The sequence below is a fragment of the Aulonocara stuartgranti genome (assembly GCF_965226115.1).
Source record: "Aulonocara stuartgranti genome assembly, chromosome: 19".
Lineage (NCBI taxonomy): Eukaryota > Metazoa > Chordata > Actinopteri > Cichliformes > Cichlidae > Aulonocara > Aulonocara stuartgranti.
Genome location: NC_138955.1, coordinates 550,001 through 568,013, shown reverse-complemented (window position 1 = coordinate 568,013; position 18,013 = coordinate 550,001). Strand labels below are relative to the sequence as shown.

The 18,013-nt window shown below is 39.7% G+C and overlaps 1 protein-coding gene across 2 annotated transcripts in view; it reads right to left on the bottom strand.

Annotated features, from left to right (window-relative positions):
* Positions 1-15,736, bottom strand: part of dnajc17 (DnaJ (Hsp40) homolog, subfamily C, member 17) — a 35,090-nt gene extending 19,354 nt beyond the window's left edge. For both annotated transcript variants that reach the window (XM_082515393.1, XM_082515394.1), the window contains exons 1-8: positions 15,496-15,736; positions 5,928-5,997; positions 4,188-4,246; positions 3,988-4,075; positions 3,725-3,801; positions 2,958-3,075; positions 2,273-2,322; positions 477-554 (exon numbers count right to left, since the gene is read on the bottom strand). In XM_082515393.1, the coding sequence (XP_082371519.1) occupies positions 477-554; positions 2,273-2,322; positions 2,958-3,075; positions 3,725-3,801; positions 3,988-4,075; positions 4,188-4,246; positions 5,928-5,997; positions 15,496-15,576 (621 nt within the window). In that variant the 5' untranslated portion in view covers positions 15,577-15,736. The remainder of the gene's footprint in view (positions 1-476; positions 555-2,272; positions 2,323-2,957; positions 3,076-3,724; positions 3,802-3,987; positions 4,076-4,187; positions 4,247-5,927; positions 5,998-15,495) is intronic.
* Between the last annotated feature and the right edge of the window lie 2,277 nt (positions 15,737-18,013).

Genomic DNA, 18,013 nt, shown 5'->3' with positions numbered 1-18,013 from the left:
TTGAATTATTGACTTCAAGAAACATCTTACCATTGTGCTTTCCTACAAGGCTTTCTCCATCAAGTACCAACTTAAGTTTTTCTTGGGGATCAATTTATAACTTGTGACTTATGTGATGTATTTTTTTTCTGGATTTAGAGGCATTTCTTTGGAAGTGAGCAAACCTAAAAATTCAGCAGTGTATTTTTTCCCCAGGAAATTTAATTTGCAGACCCTTTAGAGAGGAAAATTATTGCATTTGGCTAACCTAGTCAAATAAATACCTCATAAATTCATGGGAATTTTTGCATTCATTTAACACTCATTTGTAATACAAAAAGAGTCGTTATTTAAGGCAATACTGTATAATGCCAAACCTAAATAATTTTATTGTGTTGTAATCTTTTTTAAATAGTTCTAAAAGCAACTGTTTTGCAGTATAAATCAATAACTTTGCAGCACTGTGGCATTACTTATTCTCTTTTCAGGATGCATACCTTTTGTAGAAGTTTAAACAGAATGTCATCAGAGTAGCCTCCATTTGTCTCATCATCTTTTTTACACTTCCACTTCAACTGGAGGAGAGAAAGAGAGAGGAAAGGCTAATATTAGTCAAGAAAGTTTTCATGAGCTAAAGAAGTGCATGATAATGTCTAATCATTAGAACACATTGATTAAAGTCAGCTGACAAAGAGGCCAAGCGTGCCAGGCGGGCTCGCCTCTGATGAGACACAGATTACAAAAACCATCAGCACACGCTGGAGCTACGAGAAAAAGACATTATTAAGCTCTTGGAACATCACCATGGCACCACCTGCAAGACCTGCAGTCAATTTCCATTCATACCGAAAGCACCAGATAAATGAGTGAAATTCAAAACATGGACACCTGGACCACAGAAAATGTGGTGACTCACTTGCTTTAACTATCATAAATTAATCAAGAAATAATCCAAAGCAGTTCAATGTCTAAGAACGTGTTTGGTCACAGGCAAAAGAGAGGAAGTCCTCCTCTACTATGTGAACTGTGGTCAACTTCTTTGCTTACATAACAATGTTAGTGTGTCTTTAGTTTAAAAAGAAATTGAAAAACATATGAACCCCATTTGGAGTTCTGTCACTAAAAGCTCATGCGAGTTCCTGCACTCCTAAAAAACAAGACAGATATTGTGTAACTTCTCATATGCATGTACAAAGAACAGGGAAATGAGGCAAATATCACAGCAACTGCTCATAGTATTATAAATGGCAAGCGCTAACTGTTGATTCAGCTCCAGCATTCTGCTCACTGTCAGAGCAGCAGGATTTCTGGGAACTTCCAAGTGCAAATGGAGTCTTTTTACCAGCAATCACGGCTGAAAATGTCCATCTAAGAGCATTCTCTTCTCCCCACCGATAACCTCCTTACCCGGTAATCGTCAAATAAAATGCTAAGGTATTTCTATGATGTGATGTCTGTGATTTCAGCCTGCAACACAGGAACACTGCTGCGTTTGCTCAAAATTTAGATCTATTCTTCAAAAAGCGAGTCATCAACACAGCTGATAATTATGCTAAGGTCATAGAGAACTTTCTAAAATCAAATTAAACTTTATAGTGAAAAGCAATGGGCAGTTTGAATATAGAAAAAATGGCTGTGGTTAACTGTCTAGAGATTATATTCCATGTTATGCTTTTAAGACGTTCAGATGCAGGTATCTGATGTGGGAAGCCAATAAATTATTAATAAGAAAATATTTTTGATTGCACGCAGGGCTGCAATCTGAGATAGAAGCAGAGCCTCTGAGATAAATCTTGCAGTAAACGTGTCCCTGTCCATGCAACATGATTTGTGATGCTGTCAGTCTGGCCGCTGTTTGTTTTTTCTAGCTGAACACACAAACGTCAGGGAATACGCTGCGGCACTAGATGGCTATCAAATTTTAAAACCAGATTTACTGTCTAAACACATTAGCTAACATCCCATGTTAATACATGCAGACTCTGCTGTTTCCAGGAGGAAATATAATAAGACTTCTCTTAGTTTAGATACTGGTCTCCTGACGACACTGTGCCCTCTCAAGAGGACTGGACTTCAGAATAGCATGTGTGCTCAGTAGTGAGGCAACTTATGTGGTCTCCAATAATGAAACACAAATGGCAAAAGGTTTTTATCAAACTCCCCGCTGAGATCCTGCCTGAAATTTCACTCAGATATAGCAGTCGCTCCTCCACGTTACTGAGGGACCTACATTATTCTCTTACTACATATTTCACCCCAACCCTGACCTCTCTTCACATATTCTGAGCCTTACCTTCAATTTTGGGGTTACGTTGCTCTTGGAACATCTCTCCACTCCTGAGTCTGACAAAACGCAACAGAGGGGGGGGGGATGAGACAGAGAAGTGAAAAAAACAAAGAAACTATTGTTTTCCTGAAATATTATACGCAAGAGAGCAGTCGAGGGACTAGTGCAGATAGACAGCAATTTTAAAATGGATGTCATGTGTTAAATGTATAGCTCTTGCTGATCCAGGGGAGGGCTGTGTGCGTGCAAATGGAAAAGACGCAGAAGACATGCTGACAATGCATTAGTAATTGTCCGGCCACAAAAGGGGTCTAGTTTAGGGCAGCAGTCAGTTGTTTTCCTAAGTATATACACGCTGCCTTCCTTTTGCTGCAAAAAATATTACCATGAGGTTAAAAGTTTGATGGACCGCTCTGTGTACGCAGTGATTGGCATCCCTTTGCTATCTTGCCAAGAAACTAAAACAGACCTCTTCCAATATAATTTCAGTTATTGTTATAGTCTATCGTGTGAATAATACATGGTGAGCCACAGGGAGCCTGGTGGCTGCTGTGGTTGTGCTGACACGACGAGGGATGGGAAACACAGGGGGTTCACCCCAGCAAGGCTTTGGGATGATATAAAAATGTCAGGACTACAATAAACTGGTTTAGCTAACTCAGACCAGCAAGGATTGGTAAAATGCATGTACTTCTCTGAGTGTGGTCTCCTCCGTGTTGATGTGCTTCTCTTTCTCTCTGGATCTGCTCTCTGATGAGCCTCTGCTCCTCTTCAAGCTGTCTGGATCCCTCCTCCCTCAAGCGGGCAATCTTGGAGAAGGTGCACATAAAATGCAGAAATGTGAATGAACAGGTGGCCAAGTGTTACGTGACAGCACATGTTAAGATAACAGCTGTTGGAATATGATCAGCTTTATTGCTCTGCAATTCTGTGTTTATGTCCTCTACTCAAGGAGGCTATACAAACCAGCTTGTTTCATCACTTAAGGCACTAATGCCTCGATGAAGTCAGAAAATGGAATAGTGCCACCTGCTGGTTATGGCCTCCTTCCTTATGTATATGCATGAAGCACCTTGAGCATATGGAAATTACTCACAGTGGAAGCATGCACACCATTTTTATTTATGGGTGTTCTGCACAAACTGCACCGAGTCATGCAATATCACCTTAATGACCTTACTGATAATTATGTCTGTGAAAAAACAAAATAAAGAGAGGAGCTCTTAGACAGAGCCTTTGTTCGTGACCCAAGTATTTGGAAGAGTTCAACTCAATCAGGAAAAACTATTTGATGAAAAACAGAATGAAAGCACCAGGGTGTGCTTTAGTTTTCCTAGATGCATTTTCCAATACAGCACTTATACCTGCAGTATAGTGAAATTTAAAATTTTCTGCAGCCTCTTAAGGCAAATTGCAGCGCAGTATCTTTGCTAATGTGATTTCTATAAAATGCGATACCTCTTCCTCGAGTGTTCTAGTGATCTGCACTTCCTCCTGGCTTTGAGCTTCTGCTTGTCGCTCTCTGGCCTCCAAGTCTGTCAAAACAACGCACACAAACTAATCCACATCTCCATCATATACTCATAGTATTGATTGACTGACTTATTATTATTATTCTTTAAAGAGGAAACAGTACTTCAGCATTAAAACTTGATAATTAGAAAGAAACACAAGATAATATCACTAAATAATCTCTGGGATGCGGCAGAAAAATGACTCACCAAGTTTAATTTTCTTTCTCTTGCTATCTAGTTTCTTGTTTCTTTCTTCTGCTTGTTTCTTGGCAGCACAAATCTTGTCATAAGCAGCCTGAAAAAAAAAGCGTTAGACTTCAAGATCACTCCTTGCTGGGCTTGCTGTGTCTCGGTTTACTTGAGGGCTAGGATCCATATTAGAGGTTACAAGACACCAGCGGTCTTACCTTGGCGGCGGCATCAGTTAGCACCTCAAGAGCCTGGGATAACTGGTGGAAGAGCTCAACTAAAAGAAAAAAAAAAAGACAGAATAAGAGCATTTTCTTGCATTACTGCCTTCAACTTTTATCTTGTGGGATATTACCTATAAAAAAGAAAAACGTGGCTAAAGGTTTACAAAAATTGGGTTGATAATTGTGCCAGTTTGAAACAAAAAAGACAGATCATAAAATTATACTGAAACGGGGAGACTGAGAAGGACAGGACACCTAATCCAAAAGCAGAGTTATGTCTACGAATGCCTCAAGATGATGGGACATGGAGCCGATACAAACTGCGACATTTGTGTCTCAAAATTTGCCGCAGGTCTCACGAAACTTGTTTCCTCCAGTGACACGGCCGTGCATTCCCCTGGCCCAGCCTGCTGCAAATACCACTACACCAGTTGTCATTTAACACACACGCACAGACAAATGTACACTGGGAGACCACAGTCCCCCCAGCTTGTCCTCCAAGCAGCACATTACTGCACGATACTAGCCAGGCTTAATCATTCACTTATGGGAGGCCTAACAGACTGATACTGTTACTCCCTGTGGGGACTGGCATTGCACACTAACAGAAGGCTCTCGAGATCGCGCTGCCAGCAGAGGCGGTCAGGTTACCTACATGCATATAATGGGCTGGAATGAAATCCAACTGGGGGAAACCTGCCATGCCCACCAGGCACCTCCGAGTGTCACAATATGGGGTATTTAGAGGGGAGAGGGGATAGTGGGGAGGGGTATCGTCAATCAGTGAAGAATTGTGACCCCTATGTCACCTCTTACATGCAAACAACCCTCCCCTGAGGGGCAGCAAGTCCCAAGACTTGCTCCGCTCTCGTGCGATAGAGTCCAATTCTCTTCATGCGCGGGTTCGAGTGTTGAGGGCCTCCAAACCACTACTTTTCCATTTCTGGGAAACCGACCCCCTGCTTTTGTGTTATCCCTCTCAACCCTACCAATTTCCTTTTTTTCCTGACATAATCAGAAATTGTCTGAACCATCCAGAAACCACATAAACCTAACTTGAAAACATACCTCGTGACCAGCTTCTTGTCCAAGGTGCATTTTTCCCCTATTGACAAAAAGCTATGCTGAGATTTTCTGGTCTAATTGTTGACATGCTGGTTGGCACCAAGCTGCAGAAGGACACATGAACCCAGGGAGGACAGAGTGTGGATGAGGGCGGTGAGGATGGTGATGCTGGCCATGTTTTTCTAGCTAAAAAGCTGGCGGGAGAAACATGCGCTGGTTGCCTTGCGACAGAGTGCTGTGGCCAGGACATCTGGCAGAGTTTAACGCTGTGAGAATGTGACTCTGGAGCATTCATTTTTGGCCCTGGACCTTAATGGCAACTCAGTGAGTGGTCATAACTAACTCCTCAGTGGCAACGGTCAATGCCTCAGAATGGAGACAGAAGACACATGAACCTGGGACACTCAGGGAGGGAAATTTTCTAAGGTTGTACTTCCTCCCACATAGCCCTCAAAAGGAGATGTATTCTCACCACTACACTCACCTGCTCTGAATCTGACAATTACCTGCACTATTACCAAGTGCGCAGCTAGTAAGCCAAGAGATGTGGATCTACACCAGAACTTCTATGCATCCAATCATCTGCATCTTTATATGCACCTCTGTCAGATAAGGTTTGGAGATCATGTGAGAAAACAGTAAATGCAAAACAAAAACTGTCTCACTCACCTGCTTTTGGGTTGTCTGGGTTCTTGTCTGGATGGCATGTTAACGCTTTCTGTCGATACGCTTTCTTGATCTGAAAAAGGAGGAGGGAAAAACCCCAAACATTACAAAGAGTGGAAAATGCTTGTTAGAACGCAGAAAAATGAACAATTCCCTTAACCTTCAGTTCTATTTATATATCCTCAAATCACAACAAGAGTCTCCTCAAGGTGCTTTAGACTTTAAGGTAAAGACCCTAAAAAATAGAGGAAAAACCCTAACAAACAACAAATGAGCAAGCACTGGCAACACTCCCTTTTAGCAGGAAGAAACCTATTACAAAAAGAATAAAACAAAATGTAATGTCCCCCATATGAGGGCTCGGGGTCTTGGGAGGTTAAGCACAAATTTTTGGCACCGTGTAAAGATATAATTCTTACTGTGTATCAATAATTTTATAACGTTGAGTTAGCCCAGAAGTCTAAGAAGTTATGGCCTCATTGAAATAATGCCAAAGACAGTAACAGCCTGACATAAAAACATCTGAGGTGAAATGTGGTCTTTAATGGAATTGTTTTGTTTGGATCAAACTGAAACTTTAAGCCGATCCTGTGCTTCGTGTCCTTTTGACATGCCGTTAATGGCTTCTAACCACTGTGGTACATACGGCACTGTACAAGAATTCAAAACTATTCTCAGGCTATTCCAGTTGTCAGATTGCAAGATAAATACGAAGTTGCAACCTAGTATTATTCTATCTTTATTTAAACAATATTAGATAGAATATGTCATAAAAAATGAAATCAAGTCTGACATAGTCTGAAAGCAGCATCCTTTGGCAGCTGATTTTTTAACTCTGGGTCACTGCTTGGAACATTAACCATTCATTGGTCCTTCTAGGAATCACTTAATGGAGAGGTGGTTTTTATTAGACGTCTGCTTCTTTTGAGAATGAAGGGAAATAGGAAAATTACCGCAGAGACCAGAGGGGGCTGTGGAGTCCAGCGCTTGAGAATTCTGCACAACCTCAAACGCACATGCTCATATACAGTACATGCATTGCATGCTAAAGTTTTGGCACATCCAACCCTCCCCCCCATACATACACATTAAAGAACAGACCAAACACAAACACTGACATGCACTTTCTCACCAGACATAATCAGTCATGCCAACATTCTGGATGTTTTCAAATTCTCCCTGTTAGCGCAAATCAATCTCCTGCCAGTACGCTTCGGGCCACAAAAACTGGGAGCCCCTTTGTTCATGTCTGGGAAGCGTTTGCATTGGATGCATTGTCTTCTGGCATATGCAGTGTTTCCCTGTAATTTGTTTTGCACAGTTTTATCTCTAGAACGCACGCCAAAACATACTGAGCTGACTTTACGTGGATGGATTGAATTGGGGGGGAGCACAATGGTGTAATTAATCAGCGTCCAGGCTTTTTTAACTGCAGCTCCAATGACAGTTAAGCACAGTCACACATTAGACTGGATGCCCTCCATCCAGGGTGCAAGAGCTTAACCTCTGACTGATTATATGAACCAAGCAAGCCTCCAGTGAAGCCTCAAGCACCATTCTTGTGATTATGCACTATATAAATAAAATTGAACTGAATTGCAAAGGAGTGAACTGCAGCTCCTCTCTGGGATCAAAACACAGCCTAAAAATGGGTCCTACTCTGTCCTTTTTCCCTCTACCACCGTGAGGAGTTGCTTACTGTGGATTTCCACAAAGCGCCAACCAACTTGCTCAAGATGTGCAGACCATGATTGAAAACAAGTCTACATCTTTCTTTCTTTTTTAAATCAGTGTTACATAATCTTCTGATGGTAATGCAGTTTAAGTGGAGACAAAAACAAGCCTGCACTGCATTAATGTCATTTTGACAAAAATTATTGTGCCTTGATGTTCGCTATATCGTACCTTGCAATACTGAAATGTAAAGGTGTGTGAGCTTTTGTTATACCACAGAGAACCAATGCCTAAACTGGAATAGAAACATATGTAATACACACTTTTTTGGAAGTATCAATCATGTCTGGAGTTGTTAGTAAACTGTAAAATAGGAACTTGAGGTAATCAGAGCTGTGCAATGTGCTTTCAAAATAGCATCAGTCTGTATTTGGAATAGAAAACACAATATAAATCATTTTTGAACATTTGAAATGTTAGCAGCCAAGATATGGAAGAGCTATGCCTTCCTTTAGCTTATGCCACTGTTGTAGCTCCATATATAGTTAAGAGCTCTTTTTCATTTAATATAAATGAAATGATATCTTTTTAAAAACAGATTTAGGAAGATGAAATGAGAGTGTGATCATTTTCTTGTAAAATCCCCCATAATTTAAGTTCAGTTAGCTAACATCTGGACCATGTGCCTTACCACTTTGCATTATCATTAATACATAATGATTTCTTTCTGTTGTAACAGGAGTTCAATCTTAAATTTTGTAGTGCATAAAGGACAGAGCACTGAGCACCGGCTGCAATTTTTTAATGAGCTAATGTTTTTGAACTTTTGGCATTTCTTATATTTAGATTAATCGGATTACAGCTTTCAGGACTTCCCTGAAGCAGTGAGGCAAAAATATTATTTTTCTAATGGGTTTTATAAAGTTGTTAATTGCTAAAAATTAACTAGATAAAATGAAAAGAACATGATCCAATTCAAGTGCAGTTAAATATTCAACTATTGTCAATTCCCTTTTTTATTAATAAAGAAGAAAACTACCTTACAATCCCAGCTTTAAAAAAGTTAGGATTCTACAATGTAAATAAAAAATGGAATGCAATGATTTGCAAATCTCATAACCCCATATTTTATTCACAGAAGAACGTAGAAAACAAAGTCAGATGTTTAAACTGAAACATTTTAAATATTCTCTGAATAATATTAGTTCATTTTGTATTTGATGACAGCAACACATCTCAAAAAAAAATGGGGACGGAGCAACAAAAAGCCGGAAAAAGCAAGTTTCTCAAGAGTAAAGATGGGCAGGGCTTCACCAATGTGCAAAAAATTATCTATATTTTGTGGAACAGTTTCACAGTAATACTTGTTATTATAAAATTACTACAACTTTGAATGTCTCGTCATCTACAGTACCTAATATCATCAAAATATTTCGAGAGTCTGGAGAAATCGCTGTGGAAAATCATTATTGGATGCCTGTGATCTTCGGGCCCTCGGGCACCAGTGCATTAAAAACAGACATGATTCCGTCATGGATCTTACACCATGGGCTCAGGAACACTTCCAGAAATCACTGTCTATGAACACAATTTGCTGTTGCATCCAAAAATGCAGATTAAAGATCCTGCAAAGAAGAAGCCATATTTGAACATGATCCAGAAACACTTCTTTCTTCTCTGGGCCAAAGGTCATTTAAAATGGTCAGAGGCAAAGTGGAAAACTGTTCTGTGGTTTAACAAGTTGGAATATAAAATTATGTGTGGAAAACATTGCTCCCATGACTTCCACACTAAGAAGGAGAAGGTCAGGCGTGTTATCAGCATTCAGTTTAAAAGCCTGCAGATCTGATGGTATGGGGGTGCCTAATGAATTGGCAGTCTAAACACCTGGAAAGGCACCATTAATGCTGAGATTCAAAGCAACATATGCTCCCATCCAGAGGACATCGGGACAGACGTTACATATTTCAGCAAGATGATGCCAAACCGCATACTGCATCAATTCCAACAGCATGACTACATAATGGCAGAGTCTGGGTGCTGACCAGGCCTGCCTTTCACTGATTGAAAACATTCAGCGAATCATGAAGCAAAAAACACAACAAAGAAGACCTAGAATAATCAGGCAGCTACAATCTTATATCAGACAGGACATCGTTCCTTTTCCAAAAGTCCAGCAGCTGCTCTCCTCACTTCCCAGATGTTTACAGACTGTTGTTAAAAGAAGAGAGGATGCTACACAGCAGTAAACATGAACACGTCCCAGCTTTTTTGAGACGTTTATTTGTTTATGTGATTTGCAAATCATTGCATTCCGTTATTATTTACATTTCACACAGTGTCCCACTGTTTTGGAACTGAGGTTGAGGAATAGATTACTTCCTTATTGAGAAAACCCTTAATTTCTTTATCACAACAGGTGAATGTTTAACTGCACTCGAATTGGATCATCATTCATATGATGCACTGAGGAAAAGAGAAAATAAAAAGCAATACAGGCAAACACTTGTCAGATAATCCATTAATGGATTTACTGCATTTACTTCAAGTTCTGGTATTAGTATGATTAATTTACCTTTCCTTTAAATGTATCATCACGTTTATGCATAAAACAAAACATTTCAAACCCTTTAATAAATAATTGTGACTGCAGTCTTTCTTTACTCAGAAATACAGAAATGGATGCCAAAAACAGGGAAACAGAAAATTCTAAAACAGGGTAACCAGAGTTCATCATGAAGATAAGTACGTGTGATTTGATATAAAAGCAGCCTTTATAAAAATAAATACATCACCCGTGAGTTTATACTGTGTCCTTAATTCACATTCAGTCAGCTTCTCACATTCATCACCTGCACCTATCTGACAAGATAAACATGTCTCTGCCACGTCTTCACTAACAGCAGATGTTTGCCGTTGTCGGGAAGTACGTTTGGCCAGCCGAGCTGCTTGACAAGTACAACCTGTCATCACCAAAGTTGCTCTGGTGGAGAACAGCCATCTTGCATGTCATCATAACTCCCCTTCTCTCCAGTTCCTCCTCCAATCGTTTCCTTTTCACTCTCTCTACGATCCTTCACGATATCTTGTCTCTACTGTGCCTCTGGAGCTGTTTTGTTAAATAATGCATGATTACTCCCATCAGTGCCATAACACGCAATCTTTAATTGATGCTGGAAGACCCTGAACCCGCTGGTTCTCCACACTAGGAGCCAAAGCAGTGCAATCTTTAAGAAGTTGTGCGCATAAGTCTTCAATTGCAGGGCATCTTCCTATAGCCCTAATCCGGCCAATTACTCTAGCAATTATCTTTGTGCAGTTCACCGTGACCTTATAGGACTGGCTCTGAATCCATCAGTTGTTGGAAAAAATGAAAAACAGAAGAACTCCTGGACTAAAACCAGCTGCTGTCCCTTGTGCTTACAGATGATGAAAACTGTATTTAATCCTACTGTATCTTCTGTCTGTTGTAATTCAAAATATTCCACATTTTCATATGCCAATTTACTTGTTTCATGCATGAGACAGACTAAATGGAAGAAATCTCAACTATTTCCCACACTTCTGTTCGTCAAAGAATGAACCACAAGATCAGGGAAAGACTACAATCCTGGAGTAGGAGGCCAACGGTAGCCTAATAGTTAGTGCCTGGCAAAAAAAAAAAAAAAAAAAAACCATTCTCAGTGCCGACCGGATACCCATTTGCTTCAGTTTAGCTGCATGCTCACATCTTGTCCTCATTAAACCAGTTTTTGGTGCCAATTATGGCTGACAAACTACTGGTCCCGGTGTAGAAACCCTTACTGTGTAGATGATTAGCTGCCTGATCAGTCATGGATCCATCCTCATTAATAACAATGTGTGATTCTTTATGAGATATTATCAGCTAGAAGAAAATAATAACAAAATACTCCAGAGAAAGAAAGGTAAAAAGAAAAGTGAATGTAGCCCTCCACTAGCAGCTGAGCATGGACCTGGATAAACAGCTGTATTTTCTGCAAGACACTGTCACGCAATCACTCAGGCCACTGACTAAACACTCAATCATTCAAGAACTTAGAGGGCCCTGGGAAGAGCATGTGGGAAGAGTAAACGAGAAGAAGCACGCAAAGTACTAGGAGCTGTTGGAGAAGTGCCAGGACAGAGGCTGGAAGATGCTCTGTGAGCCCAAAGAGGTTAGCTGTGGAGGTTTTGCAGGATGTTCACTCTTCAAAGTGCAAGCAACTGGGCGCTACAGGAGACGGAAGACAGAGAGCCAACCCCATTTGTGGCATCTGGGTGAGGAGGTCTGATGCTAAAAGATCCAAAACACCTCATGACCCCAAGAACCTCACTGAAGATGTATCAGGGAGAAACTGTAAGCACACTGTGGATGCATGTGCTTCTTAATGCAAACCTCACAGATCACGCTGGCATAAATAAATTAATATGCAGTAATCAAATTGTTTGAGGAAGAGCACTCATTTTGATTAATTCACTTAATAACAACTAAATCAATAACACCAACCTAACGGTAACTGATCTGGCAAAAACATCATTATGGTTTAATCTATTTCTTCAGTTATAACTGCTTTGTCTGCTTTAAGAGTGTATATGGCTGTATAACTGTGGAATACATACTTAGTGCACTAGAAATAAACTGCATAAAAATTGCTGTCCTGATTGCACGCTGATGATGCTCCCCAGTGCACTGCAGAATGCAATTATAATCTTAATGCACCTATTCTGACAAAGACTTGAAGAGGAAAAAGAAACTCATCAGTGGGGGCATTGAGTTTACAATGAACTATTACAATGCAATGAAATCACCTGTCCTTGGATGCTCTGAGTGGAAGTAAACCATTCAAGCGTGTAGTTACTGAAACACATTAGGTAATAGGTACATTAAAATTTAAGTAGCTGAACAAACCACAAGAAATTCTGTGTGGTCTTGGCTGTGGACGAGCAATCTGTGGTAGGTACAAGTGTTTAACTGGTGACTGGTCTTTAGAAAAAGCCTTCCCTAGCACTATAAGCATAACGTAAACCCCATGAAGTCATTAAATCATAAACTCTGAAGTGCCAGTTTACATGGCATTTATCAGCCAGCTAAGCGCAACGAAAGGTCAGCAGCAGAGACGCTAAAGAGAAACAAGGGAACATGAAGTATGCAAATCCCCTACGTCAAGGCAGTGTTTTACAAGCTATGGCTAAAACCACATAAACAGGCTCTGGGATGAGCTTCTTCCTCTTTCTTTGATAAACAGTGTGCCTAATAGCTGGGATAAGTAGCTCATCTGATGACATCTCTCTTCACACACTTGATTGATTTTTGAGACCCTCCCTTCTGACTAAACGCACTACACACACATGCACACAAACAAACCCACTATCTCTCTCGACCATCAACAGACCTCACAGAATCAGCCCCCCTCCCTTTGGAGCCTAAATTCTACCCAAGCCACAACCACCAACTTCCTTAAGGATAATCCTCTGGGGAGGACAGAACTTTGAATTCCAATTAAGAAATTAACTGCCTCCCTCATTTTGGCAGCAATTTTAATTTCCCTTCAGGCCTGTGGATTCGGGATTGTGGAAACGGTGAAGAGAGGTGGTTGCAGGGAAAATGCTTGATTCAGGGAATCATGGTGAACCACTCAGAGATGAAAATTTGAAGCGATGTTGGGGAAATGCTTCCAGGGTTGATTGCAAAAACAAAGAGAATTTTGCAAAATTCTGTTTCCAATATGCAGAAAAGCAAAAAACTAGTTTACCCACGGCAGTAACGCACATGTAATCAGATGTTTTCAGAACCACACCAGCTTTCAGGAGCTAAGTATGTTGATTTAACTGAAATTACAAAAGATATATATATATATATATATATATATATATATATATACACACATACACACATATATATATATATATATATACAGTCAAAAACCAATAACTGAATAATCACACCGAAATTATGGTCATAGTTTCACTGTAAAGTAGGGCTGAACGATATATCGCATTTGCGATAATATCGCGACATGATCAAGTGCAATTTTCTAACCGCAAAGGCTGCGATTATACTCTGGACATGTCCAAATTCATGGGCTGCATCCTCCTGAGGCCGCATTTGTAGACCGATTACGTCACAGCGACGTGCCGAAGGCTGTCCAAATTACTACCATATCCCAGAATTCATAGCGCGGCCCAGCCAAACTCCAGTTTCCAGCAATGGCGGCCGCTACTAAGTTTTAAAATTACTCATACTAATCTTTCAGGGTCACAAAATAAACTTTTAACATAATTTCAGGCGAGAAAGTAGTTGTGTAAACATCAAATATCTGCTCGGTTTATCAAGATATCCCATATTTGCAAAAGTGCTTCGACGTTTTCAGAGGCGTCTGCTACCCACCAGCTCGACAGCTAGCCGGGAGCTCGAGGGTTACTGATGCGGCCGAGAACGGCACAACTCCCGGCACATCATTTTCAGATCACCGCGGAGTTTCGCTGCTCGGGTTAAACGTAATATATAAGTCACTTAGACAATCTAAAAATGTTATTGTTGGGCTTTTTTCAGTGTTTTGTTTGTTCGTGAGTAAATCGGTTTGGCTGAGATTAAAGTTATTAGATTAGATAAAATAAAACTTTATTAATCCCCCGGGTGGGTTCCTCCTTGGTTTTCACACAGCTGACTAAACGTCAAACAGAAAACTTATTAAACAGAAGTATGAGACAGTCGAGAATTTACACCAGTGTCTGGTTATATTTTAGATAGCAAGAAGCAGACGGCCGAGTTTATTAAACTCCACCGAGACAGCGGTGACGCTAATCAGAAGGCTAGACCGTCCAATTTCACGCCTTTAAATTTTAAAGGCGTGTTTGTGTGTGTGTTTATACAATTGCTATTATGTTTGCACTTTATGTGTAATGTTACTGACTGCAGAGATCAGTAAGATGTGTGTATTTTTTATTTATTAGTTTTATTTATTTAATATTATTTTTTAATTGAATGACTGTCTAGTAGTTCACAGATGTCGAAAAACTGAGTGTGGTAAAGCCACTGATTTTTTTTATGTATATTTCTGCAATCTGCACATTGCACTGACTTTCATTTTAATGTTTACACCAGGGTTCCTTGTCAGCACTTTATGCTCAGATGTTTGTAAGCTAAAAATAAACTATTGTGTATGTTCAAATATACTGTTGTGATTGAAGAAGTTAAATAAAAATGTCAGTCATCAATTCATGCATCACCTCATGTCATCATAACAGAGGTCTGTCTTCCAGGAAAGAACAGTTTAAAATTAATGTAATATAGTATTGGCCATACTATATGATGTATTGCTTGTCTTTGTTTAATAATACAGAAGACAAAGACCTTAAAAAATAATCGCATATCGCATCGCAATCGCAATATTGGGGCAAAAAATCGCAATTAGATTATTTTCCATAATCGTTCAGCCCTACTGTAAAGGGATTTTATGTCAAGGCATAGTACTAAAGGTTTGCCTGATGCAACACCCCCACTCAGCGGCCTTTCAGAGTATCACAACGGTGTAAATGAACCATTAGCCGGTTTGTCTGTTATATGACACGCTGGACCTGCATCTTTTATAGTTTTATCTTACGTTTATCTCACACTGTAAAAACAAACAAACAAAAAACCTCTTCACCATTTACACACACATACGATTAAAAGAAATACTAATCTTCATAGCAGAAAGTTATCATAGCCTCTTGCTTCGTGACAAAAATGTCCTAAGACAACAAATTTGCATTATTTATTACTTGATAATAAATAGTCTGGCAAATAAAAATAACAGGTTGCAGCTTACAATGCGTTACTTACAAGCATGGTTATCTTAACACGGCTATTTTTAACACAATGACTAAAGCTAGCTTTAAGTGCTAGTTTACACACCTCTTTCGTTGTAGCAGTGCTTTCAACTCCAAGTAAACCGTACAGATCCATCTGTAGGATATCTTTAGCCTTTCCGGACATTTCTGCCAAAACGCGCTACAGTACCAATACACAAAAATAATAAATATACCACTATTTAAAACAGCTGTTTTGCTAGCTATTTAGCTTCGTGTTGTGGTTCCAGGCAGCATGAGTATGACGTCCTCAACCTTTCAACCAGGATGTGCATTGCAAACTGGGTATTGTAGTTTTTGGGTCTCCTTGCTCTTCTCTAGGTTCCTGAAAAGCTCCCTCACGGAATTTTTATTATTTTTACTGTAGCGTTTATTATTTTTATATCCGATAAATTTTTTCCACAAGTATTAATCTTCTAAAATCTTTTGACCCATCTGTGGGCTCTTTAAGGGCTGTTCACGCGTGACAAATCCCACATCCAAAGCTTCACTGCATAGATGGCTATTTTTATCTTGCTGTCAGGTGTGAAATTAGTTATTTAGAACAATATCCTGCCTGGCATTAAAGGCCCACTGTGTATTTAACCACAAGACATAAACGGTATTTAACATTTTAAATTATTTATTTTGTTTAAGTAAAAGAGACTTCCTGTGCCATACTTATGTGCCTGTTTTCTATCAGCATATTGTTCACATTAGCCTCATTTTACTGTATTTTTTGATATTGCTAATGATGATGTTCGGGGATTAAAAGCCACATGTAGGCTCCTTGTTTAAATAAAATACTGGATTTCATTAATTTTGCGCGCACACGTCCTTCCCAAGGCACCCTAATAACATTGTTTCGACATTTAAATTTGGATATAAAACTTATCCAAGCCCATCAAGATCAACGAGACCACAGCGTCTTCTGGTGGACGAATTATGTAACAGCAGGCAGCACAGTACAGTACATATTAACACGTTTACCTATGTTTGATTAAGTTTAGTCCACCAAGAAATGTGTTTACAAAAGCCGTGTTTATATCGATTTGAGGACCCAGGCTCCACCTTTATTTCCATTTAGATTCATTGTGTGGCCCACTAAACTGTCATTTTAGCCCATTAAACTTGCTCCATCTTGTCTCCGATGCAAAATGTAAACAGACACCTCAGTGCTACATGTGGTTTTTTTCCTGTGGATATAAATCCATCTGTGGCCTAATGGCATAGGTTTTACATATCTGTTAACCAAGATGTGGTCTGAGGCTGCACCACTTCCTGTAGGGAACTTCCCCTGACATGTACAAAAACAGCTTTCTTTTTCTTAAATTTTTGTGGGGGAATTTTTCGATGATGAAAAAGCCACCTGTTACTTACAGACGGTTTAGAAATATTGTGACGACTCTGTCCCTTCAGATTGTGTAAAAAGGCAGGCTTCTTTCAGTTTAAAATGTCTTTGCAAAGCACAACTTTTTTTGTCCTTCAGGCACACTGAGGATAAACAGGACTGAAAAAGAAGTCATAAGATGTGGCCCAAGTATAAAAGGTTATCCAACAGGACTAGTGCAACAATGTTTCTCAAAGAGTTAACCCCAAGGCAGTGATTTCTAAACCATAAACTAATACAGTCATGGCAAAAAATAAAGTACACTCTATTTCAATTCTAAGGTTTTATGTATCAGGACATAATTTATAAAAATCTGTTTATTACTGGGTCTTAAAATTGTTTAAGTACAACCTTAGAAGAACAACAACACATGACTTTATTACATTATTTATCTGACAAAAAATAAACCAAAATGCAGAAGCAATATATGAAAAAATGAGGAATGTATTTGCACACCTTGACTATTTTCTTTTATATATATTCTGTTGTAGATTTACTGTGTCCTTATGATAAATGACCCAATTTGAGCCAAGGTTTAGCTGTCAAACAGATCCTCACATATTCGACTCCAGAATACTTTGGTATACAGAGGAGTTCATGGTCGTCTCAGTGACTGCAAGGTGTCCAAGTCCTGTGGCTGTAGAACAAGCCCAAATCATCGTCCCTCCACCACCGTGCTTCACAGTTTGTAAGAGGGGTTTGTGCCGATCGATGTGTTTGCTTTTCACTGTGCATCTCCACTTTGTTCTCACCTGTCAAAGCACCATTCCAGAAGTCTTGTGGTTTGTCCAGATGCAACTTTGCAAACCTGAGCCACGTGCCTTATTTTTAGAGAGAAGAAACTTTTCCAAACAAGCCATACATGTCTAGCCTTTTTCTAATTGTACGGTCATGAACTTTAACCTTTAACATGCTAACTGAGGACTGTAGAGTCTGAGATGTAAGTTTGGGGGTTTTTGCAGTTTCTCTGAGCATTGCACAGTCTGACCTTGGGGTGAATTTACTGTGACGTCCACGCTTTGGACGTTTGGCATCTGTCTCGAATGTTTTCCACTTAAGTGAGATGCTCACACTTACTGATGATTAGCACCTGACTACAACTTACCCTCTTAATCCCCCACTGTAGCACATTATAGCAGTAAGGGTGGATTTTCCACACACTTCTCTAATAGTTCCTTATTTTTTGTTAAGTACA